The sequence below is a fragment of the Bombina bombina genome, chromosome 1, assembly GCF_027579735.1.
Source record: "Bombina bombina isolate aBomBom1 chromosome 1, aBomBom1.pri, whole genome shotgun sequence".
NCBI lineage: Eukaryota > Metazoa > Chordata > Amphibia > Anura > Bombinatoridae > Bombina > Bombina bombina.
Window position 1 is genome coordinate 722,662,188 of NC_069499.1, and position 10,097 is coordinate 722,672,284.

The 10,097-nt window shown below is 36.9% G+C and overlaps 1 protein-coding gene across 5 annotated transcripts in view; it reads right to left on the reverse strand.

Annotated features, from left to right (window-relative positions):
- Positions 1–10,097, reverse strand: part of ARHGEF6 (Rac/Cdc42 guanine nucleotide exchange factor 6) — a 283,838-nt gene that overhangs the window by 20,845 nt on the left and 252,896 nt on the right. For 4 of the 5 annotated variants that reach the window (XM_053699228.1, XM_053699226.1, XM_053699230.1 and 1 more), the window contains 2 exons: positions 2,013–2,109; positions 1,160–1,249 (listed from right to left, as the gene is read on the reverse strand). In XM_053699228.1, the coding sequence (XP_053555203.1) occupies positions 1,160–1,249; positions 2,013–2,109 (187 nt within the window). The remainder of the gene's footprint in view (positions 1–1,159; positions 1,250–2,012; positions 2,110–10,097) is intronic. The other variant, XM_053699227.1, reaches the window with a different exon arrangement.

Below are 10,097 nucleotides of genomic sequence, written 5' to 3' on the forward strand. Positions count from 1 at the left end.
TTGGGGTGTCTTTGCCTCCTCCTGGTGACCAGGTTCAGTATTTCCCAACAGTAAGGAATGAAGCCGTGGAATCTCCTTATATTAAGAAGGAAAAGTAATATACAAGTATCAGTATAATAAATAGCGCCTTTTTAAAAAAACAAAACACAACTTTAAAAAAAAAACTAACATTACTTAAAAAAAAACTACCATTACAAATAAACAACAAACAAATTACCAAAAATAAAAAAAGAGTTATGCCAATTCTTGAATGAAAGCTTTCAAATTCAAATCAGCCAATAGGAAAACAAGGGTACCCTTGTTTAAAGGGGTACCTCACATTCAAAATTCAGTGTGCTGCTGGTGATCGCATGAAGAGGACGTTGGGGACGGAAAATAAGAAGATGGATAAAGACTGCTGCCAGGATGAAGATAAGATCATAGCAGCCGGGATTTTTTTTATTTAAGGGTAGCTCTGTTTTTTTTTTAAAGGTATGGAAAGTCTGTTTTGGGGTAACTTAGGGGTTGTTAGGTTAGGGGGTTTAGATGTGTTACTTTGCGATGGGGGTGTGCTGGTTTAGAGGTTAATAGTGTAATGGGTTACTTTGCAATGGGGTGTGTGGCGGTTTATAGGGATAATAGTGTAGTGGGCTACTTTGCGATGGGGTGTGTGGCAGTTTAGGGGTTAATAGAATAGTTTAGTGCAACTGTTTCCTCCAGCCAAACTCTTTACTCGAACGTTAAGGTTGCATAAAAAGTTTAGGTGGTTGCGTTCGAGCGATCGCATTTACTTTCAACTTTTAATATGAGTGGACATTGCCACTCAATGCCGCCCATAGAAAATATGGGGATCGTAAGTTACCGCAATTTGGCGCAAACAAAATTGCGGTAATTAAACAGCGCACCACTTGTAATATGCATTTGAGCGTAAAGAACACTGCAATCTCGCAATCGCATTTACGCTCCTCTCGCTAACGATAGATTTATGTAAATAACAATAACATATCCAGTGTTAACAGCTAGTATTAGTATTGATTTTCAATAATTACAGTGGCAAGCAAATCTGGTTATATAATGAACACAGATCCCTCATTTCAAGATCACAATAAATTTTAGACTATTAACAAGATAAATTTTATGATAATACATTCTGATCCGACATGATTTCTTTATTGCTTACCGGAACTAAGGTTTTGCTGGAAGCCTGCACCAGTACAATATGCCTCAATTACTTTGAGAATTTGTGCATCTTCTTCCAAAGCAACTGTGCCTGTAAAACAATGCACAATATACATTTACATTTAGAATTTAAATTTTACAGTGTAGTAGGTTTGATGGGTTGTAAAGTACATTTTTTTTTTTATTCAGATAGAGTGTAATTTAATAAAATGATATTATCAAATTTGTTTTTTTTTCTTCTCTTGTTTTTTTTTTTGAAGAGCAAACCTAAGTTTTCTCATAAGATCTCAGGAGTATACAGAGGTCTTCAGCATTTATGGCAGCAGTGTGTGCAATAATGTATAACACTGCTACAAACATTGCTGCAAACACTGCAGCCATACTGAAGTACTGAAGACATCTGCACACTCCTGAAGTCTTATAAGCCTACCTAGTTTTACTCTTCATAGAAGCAAAACCCAAAACGTGCATGCTCCTGGGCTCCAATGTGCCATCCAAGGTTAATTCTTCAAAAAAGGATACCAAGAGAACAAAGCAAATCTGATAATAGAGCTATTTAAATTTGATGAAGCGAGTGCTGGCTGTATCACTCTTTGAATGATCTATTTCTAGCCCCCGGATGGCTGTTTATATTGTGCCTGTGAGAGTGCACACACAATACACACGCACACACATATATACCATACATAATCCGAATATACAAGGCATGTTTCCATAGCCATTTTAGGATAAGTTATATTATTGACTTTTCCATTATATATCGACCATACAACTCAAGATTCTAAACTAAAACAAATTATTCAAAATCTAAAATGTGACTACTGTAATTTTTTTAAATGTAAAATAAAACCTACTTTTCCTAAAAATAGAGTCTTCATCAGAAGTTTTCCTTTCAGGTTTTCTTTTCTGTAGAAATTTCTTTACAGTTTTTGGGCTCTTGGTAGAATCCTGCTGAAATTTGGAGACGAACCAGAAATAGTTTTACAATTTAAAAGACCACTAAATACAGTATAATTAAAGAATTGGCAAATACACTATAAAAAGACAATGCAATACCACATACTTTGAATTTGAAATGAGCAGTAGAATATTTTCTGGCCAATTTCAAAGTTATCTATAAATGAAATGAAAAAGAAGAGCGCCCCATGGTGCAGAAATCTTGGTTTGTGAAGGGATAATGACCAAATAAAATGGGTACTCACATGGAGAACTGCACTGTGAAATAGACACCCAGCTTGCGCTAATTGCACTAAGTCTCCAGCTGACTTGTATAAGGCTGTGTCCCATGAGTTGTGAGAGTTGTTGACTCTGGCGAATGTGATGTTTCTGTCCATTCAAAAGTGGAAAACAAAAAGGAGAAGCGCCCAATATTGCAGAAATACCAAAGATGGAGACAATTAAAATAATTATTACAAATGGTTACTAACATGTAAAGTTGCACTGTGAAAAAGTGCATATAGAGCAGGCTGGGCTTCATAGTCTCCAGCTGATTAATTCCTTTTGGTCTCCCAGGGTGAGAAATCTTGAAGGTTATTGTTTGCTCCAAAAATTAAAGACAAACAGGAAGGCTAAAAAAACTACTTGTATTAAAACAATTTAATAAAAGTACAAGGTAAATATAAAAACATATGCAAGTGGTTCTCAGCTTAAACTAGCTGTTTCTTCAGTCTTTAATTTTTGGAGCAAACAATGACCTTCAAGTAAAATCAGCATTGGATTTCTCACCCTGGGAGGCCAAAAGGAATTAGTCAGCTGGAGACTATGAAGCCCAGCCTGCTCTATATGCACTTACCTACATGTGAGTAATCATTTGTAATAATTATTTTAATTATCTCCATCGTTGATTTTTTCTGTACTATTGGGTGCTTGTCCTTTTGTTTTCCACTTTTGAAAGGACAGAAACATCAAATTCCCCAGAGCCAACAACTCTCACAAGTTCCTGTGAGACAGCTTTATACAAGTCAGCTAGAGACTTAACACCCAGCCTGCACTAATTGCACTATTTCACAAACCAAGATTTCTGCACTAGGCGCTCTTCTTTTTAATTTCATTTATAGATCATCCCTGAAAGCCCAATCCATCAGAAGAAGAACTTGTGGACTCTTCATTTATTGTTACAGACATTATTTGATTTATTTATTAATTTTATTATTTGCCTTTTTTCCAATTATTTCATGTATCTACACTGTGTGCAGAATTATTAGGCAAATCAGTATTTTGACCACATCATCCTCTTTATGCATGTTGTCTTACTCCAAGCTGTATAGGCTCAAAAGCCTACTACCAATTAAGCATATTAGGTGATGTGCATCTCTGTAATGAGAAGGGGTGTGGTCTAATGACATCAACACCCTATATCAGGTGTGCATAATTATTAGGCAACTTCCTTTCCTTTGGCAAAATGAGTCAAAAGAAGGACTTGACAGGCTCAGAAAAGTGAAAAATAGTGAGATATCTTGCAGAGGGATGCAGCACTCTTAAAATTGCAAAGCTTCTGAAGCGTGATCATCAAACAATCAAGCGTTTCATTCAAAATAGTCAACAGGGTCGCAAGAAGCGTGTGGAAAAACCAAGGCGCAAAATAACTGCCCATGAACTGAGAAAAGTCAAGCGTGCAGCTGCCAAGATGCCACTTGCCACCAGTTTGGCCATATTTCAGAGCTGCAACATCACTGGAGTGCCCAAAAGCACAAGGTGTGCAATACTCAGAGACATGGCTAAGGTAAGAAAGGCTGAAAGACGACCACCACTGAACAAGACACACAAGCTGAAACGTCAAGACTGGGCCAAGAAATATCTCAAGACTGATTTTTCTAAGGTTTTATGGACTGATGAAATGAGAGTGAGTCTTGATGGGCCAGATGGATGGGCCCGTGGCTGGATTGGTAAAGGGCAGAGAGCTCCAGTCCGACTCAGACGCCAGCAAGGTGGAGGTGGAGTACTGGTTTGGGCTGGTATCATCAAAGATGAGCTTGTGGGGCCTTTTCGGGTTGAGGATGGAGTCAAGCTCAACTCCCAGTCCTACTGCCAGTTTCTGGAAGACACCTTCTTCAAGCAGTGGTACAGGAAGAAGTCTGCATCCTTCAAGAAAAACATGATTTTCATGCAGGACAATGCTCCATCACACGTGTCCAAGTACTCCACAGCGTGGCTGGCAAGAAAGGGTATAAAAAGAAAATCTAATGACATGGCCTCCTTGTTCACCTGATCTGAACCCCATTGAGAACCTGTGGTCCATCATCAAATGTGAGATTTACAAGGAGGGAAAACAGTACACCTCTCTGAACAGTGTCTGGGAGTCTGTGGTTGCTGCTGCACGCAATGTTGATGGTGAACAGATCAAAACACTGACAGAATCCATGGATGGCAGGCTTTTGAGTGTCCTTGCATAGAAAGGTGGCTATATTGGTCACTGATTTGTTTTTGTTTTGTTTTTGAATGTCAGAAATGTATATTTGTGAATGTTGAGATGTTATATTGGTTTCACTGGTAAAAATAAATAATTGAAATGGGTATATATTTGTTTTTTGTTAAGTTGCCTAATAATTATGCACAGTAATAGTCACCTGCATACACAGATATCCCCCTAAAATAGCTATAACTAAAAACAAACTAAAAACTACTTCCAAAACTATTCAGCTTTGATATTAATGAGTTTTTTGGGTTCATTGAGAACATGGTTGTTGTTCAATAATAAAATTAATCCTCAAAAATACAACTTGTCTAATAATTCTGCACTCCCTGTATTTAAATACAGGGAGTGCAGAATTATTAGGCAAATTAGTATGTTGACCACATCATCCTCTTTATGCATGTTGTCTTACTCAAAGCTGTATAGGCTCGAAAGCCTACTACCAATTAAGCATATTAGGTGATGTGCATCTCTGTAATGAGAAGGGGTGTGGTCTAATGACATCAACACCCTATATCAGGTGTGCATAATTATTAGGCAACTTCCTTTCCTTTGGCAAAATGGGTCAAAAGAAGGACTTGACAGGCTCAGAAAAGTCAAAAATAGTGAGATATCTTGCAGAGGGATGCAGCGCTCTTAAAATTGCAAAGCTTCTGAAGCGTGATCATCGAACAATCAAGTGTTTCATTCAAAATAGTCAACAGGGTCGCAAGAAGCGTGTGGAAAAACCAAGGCGCAAAATAACTGCCCATGAACTGAGAAAAGTCAAGCGTGCAGCTGCCAAGATGCCACTTGCCACCAGTTTGGCCATATTTCAGAGCTGCAACATCACTGGAGTGCCCAAAAGCACAAGGTGTGCAATACTCAGAGACATGGCCAAGGTAAGAAAGGCTGAAAGACGACCACCACTGAACAAGACACACAAGCTGAAACATCAAGACTGGGCCAAGAAATATCTCAAGACTGATTTTTCTAAGGTTTTATGGACTGATGAAATGAGAGTGAGTCTTGATGGGCCAGATGGATGGGCCCGTGGCTGGATTAGTAAAGGGCAGAGAGCTCCAGTCCGACTCAGATGCCAGCAAGGTGGAGGTGGAGTACTGGTTTGGCCTGGTATCATCAAAGATGAGCTTGTGGGGCCTTTTCGGGGTGAGGATGGAGTCAAGCTCAACTCCCAGTCCTACTGCCAGTTTCTGGAAGACACCTTCTTCAAGCAGTGGTACAAGAATTAGTCTGCATCCTTCAAGAAAAACATGATTTTCATGCAGGACAATGCTCCATCACACGCGTCCAAGTACTCCACAGCGTGGCTGGCAAGAAAGGGTATAAAAGAAGAAAATCTAATGACATGGCCTCCTTGTTCACCTGATCTGAACCCCATTGAGAACTTGTGGTCCATCATCAAATGTGAGATTTACAAGGAGGGAAAACAGTACACCTCTCTGAACAGTGTCTGGGAGGCTGTGGTTGCTGCTGCACGCAATGTTGATGGTGAACAGATCAAAACACTGACAGAATCCATGGATGGCAGGCTTTTGAGTGTCCTTGCAAAGAAAGGTGGCTATATTGGTCACTGATTTGTTTTTGTTTTGTTTTTGAATGTCAGAAATGTATATTTGTGAATGTTGAGATGTTATATTGGTTTCACTGGTAAAAATAAATAATTGAAATGGGTATATATTTGTTTTTTGTTAAGTTGCCTAATAATTATGCACAGTAATAGTCACCTGCACACACAGATATCCCCCTAAAATAGCTATAACTAAAAACAAACTAAAAACTACTTCCAAAACTATTCAGCTTTGATATTAATGAGTTTTTTGGGTTCATTGAGAACATGGTTGTTGTTCAATAATAAAATTAATCCTCAAAAATACAACTTGCCTAATAATTCTGCACTCCCTGTATAGCGCCCTCTATCTTTTTCTCTTACTTTGAGAAAACTTGTGATTCCAAACTTCAAAGTGAATCCAAATTTCCTCCCCTTGTATCATGTGACACCCATTAGCCAATTACAAAATGCATATAAGTATATAGTATTATGTACTGTATATTAGGTGTAACCCATAGCAGAGTGATATAACCTAATATACTGTACAATACTAGTGTAATCCATGGCCATCCGAATTTACCGAATAAATCCAAACTAATTCGGATTTATTCGGTAAATTCTGCAGTATTTTAATTCGGAAATTTGGTTCGATCCGACTCTCCGAATTTGCAGAATTTGCAGAATTTCCGAATCGATCCGAAACGAATTGCACATATATAGTATTAGCAGAAATGCTTCTGATAAAAGCTATAGCTGTTTAAAATGTGCATTTAAGTATGCTCCGTGCACCAGCATTTTAAACAAAGCACTTGCTTGGAGAGCCTAGGTTGCTTTTATCATCTGGTATTGACTCAATTTGTTAATGGCTCACATGATTACAAGCCCCACTGGTGTTCTGGGCGGTTGCAGTGTTTGAAATGCTGGTTCACTGAGAATATCTAGCTATGCTTCCCATGCACGTGCAGAGAAAAATGCTCACTCTGAAACAGTGGTGACTTTTACCAGAAGCATTTTTGCCATTACATGTATATTACAAATATATTTCTATTCAAAGATGTAATTCATCTATGTGCATTTAAATTTTGACTGGAATGTCCCTTTAATATCTGTGTAAATCCTGAAATTAATGTTGTACTTTCACAGAAGAAATCCGGCTCCGAAAAGAGCTGGCCCCCTTCTTCCACATTCGGGCATTAACTAAATACACAAATACACGTCTAGTGTGCCATGTTATTCTGGTAAAAATATTTACTTTGTGTAATTGCCTTTGTTAAAATGATCCTTCCATGCTTTTTCTTTTTGCATATCACGCAGTAATTTTAAAATGTGCTGGGGGGAGGGGGGTTCCTATTAGGGTTGCCACCCGTCCCTTAAAATACAGAACACTTATAAGTTACACATGCTGCAGGGTGTTAAAAAAAATAAAAAAATATAAGTATATATTGTACAATTTTGCACATGCCCAGTAGGAGCTGGATCCTTAGAAAGTGTACATATAAAAATAGCGTGCACGTTTGATAATGGAGGTATATTGTGAAGCTTTTTGAAATTCTATGTTTTATCTGAATCATGAAACTTTAATTTTGACTTTAGTGACCTTTTAAGAAATGATAGCAAAATAGATTTGAATTCTACCGAAGAGCCCAAACATTCACTTTTCTGAGACCCAAAGCACCAAAATGTAATTGTGACATGACTACAACAGGCAAGGACCAATTTGTTATAAACACTGATTATTCTTTTCAATCTACAACTGAGAAAAATAGTATAAAATATCTCAACATGGGAATTTATATATTTAGAAAAAAAATAGCATAAATATCTATTTATGAGGTAAGCTTATAAAGGAAACACTTGTTGGTTTATTTTCCTTCCTGTAGTGCAAAGTAGACAGAAGTCTGAGTGTGCAGCACAACAATAGGTTGTGGTTTTAAAGCAAAAAACAAAAACAAAACCAAACATGGATGTAGTACAATATATGCTGATATGGTAATATTAGGCAAAAAAAAAGAACAGCATAGGTGTTATATCATGAAGAAAAACTATTCTCTTATTTAAAGGGGCTGTTAAATAAAATGTTTAATTATGTGTAGTGCAACAGCTTTATATACTTTATTTATTTTCCCTCTTTTTATTTAAGTCTTACAATTGTGGATTTCCACAATTATACTTATATAGAGAGTCAATAGGTATTTTGACTTGCGCTGTTCGAGATGCAAATGTTAAATCTGCTTATAAAGTTCCTCCTGGTGTGTTTCGAAGGCTGCAATATCTGAGGATTCTACTATCACCAGTGGAAAAGGTGGTGAAAGAATGTAGTTCAGATTCAGCACTCAGAGAAGGGATAAAACACAAGTAGCAACTTACGGTGCAGTATGTAAGCACTTGTGTGGTGTTAATAATAAAGATAAAGAATAGTGCTCACCTTATTTAACCTCAAACATGTGAGGTATGTTGATTGCACGGAGGGGGTGTTAACCTATTTTTCAATAAATCCGTTTTGCTTTTAATATTTAACTAAAAAATCAAGTGCACTCTTCACAAATATATCCCATACTCCTACAAGGGTTTCTACCAAACTCCACAGAGGAGAAGGAACGAATATCATACTCCAGGAGGTTGAGAGGAACACCATACTCTAAAAGGTCGATGAGAGAATAACATCATTAACACAGATAGGGATTAACACCCCCTTGTGTTTTCTCCCTTCTCTGAGTGCTGAATCTGGAAGAGAGAGAGAAACAAAGAAAGAGAAAAGAGAGAGAGAGAGAAAGAGAGAAACAAAGAAAGAGAAAGAGAGAGAGAAACAAAGAAAAAGAAAGAGAGAGTGAAAGAAAGAGAGAAACAAAGAAAAAGAAACAAAGAAAGAGAAACAAAGAAAGAGAAACAAAGAAAGAGAAACAAAGAAAGAGATATAGTGAAAGAGAGAAATAAAGAGAGAGAGAAACAAAGAAAGAGAGATAAAGAGAGAGATAGAAACAAAGAAAGAGAGAGAGAGAAACAAAGAAAGAGAGAGAGAAACAAGAAAGAGAGAGAGAGAAAGAAAGAGAGAAACAAAGAAAGAGAAAGAGGTAGACAAAGAAAGAGATAGAGAAAGAGAGAAACAAAGAACGAGAGAGAAAGAGAGAAACAAAAAAAGGAGAGAAAGAGAGAGAAATAAAGAAAGAGTGAGAAACAAAGAAAGAGAGAGAGAGAAAGAGAAACAAAGAAAGAGAAAGAGGGAGACAAAGAAAAAGAGAAAGAAAGAGAGAAACAAAGAGAGAGAGAGAGAAAAAGAGAAACAAAAAGAGAGAGAGAAAGAGAAACAAAAGAAAGAGAGAGAGAAACAAAAGAGAGAGAGAGAGACAAAGAAAGAGAAACAGAGAAACAAAGAAAGAGAAAGAGAAAGAGAGAAAGAGAGAGAAACAAAGAAAAAGAGAATGAGAGAGAAAGAAAAAGAGAAAGAAAAAGAAAGAGAAAGAAAAAAAGAAAAAGAGATAGAAAGACAAAGAAAAAGAGAGAGAGAAAGAAAAAGAGAGAGAGAAATAGAGAAAGAAAAAGAGAGAGAGAGAAAGAGAGAAACAAAAAAGAGAGAAAGAGAAAGAAAGAGAGAAACAAAAAAGAGAAAAAGAGAGAGAGAGAGAAAAAGAGAGAAACAAAGAAAGAGAGAGAGAAAGAAAGAGAGAAACAAAGAAAGAGAAAGATAAAGAGAGAAAGAGAGAGAAACAAAGAAAGAGAAAGAAAGAGAAAGAAAGAGAAAGAAAGAGAAAGAAAGAGAAATAAATTAAGAGAGAAACAAAGAGAAAGAAAGAAAGAGAAACAAAGAAAGATAGAGAAAGAGAGAGAAACAAAGAAAGAGAGAAACAAAGAAAGAGAGAGAAACAAAGAAAGAGAGAGAGAGAGAAAGAAATAGACAAAGAAAGAGAGGAGAGAAGCAAAGAGAGAGAGAGAAAGAAAGAAAGAAAGAAAGAAAGAAAGAAAGAAAGAAAGAAAGAG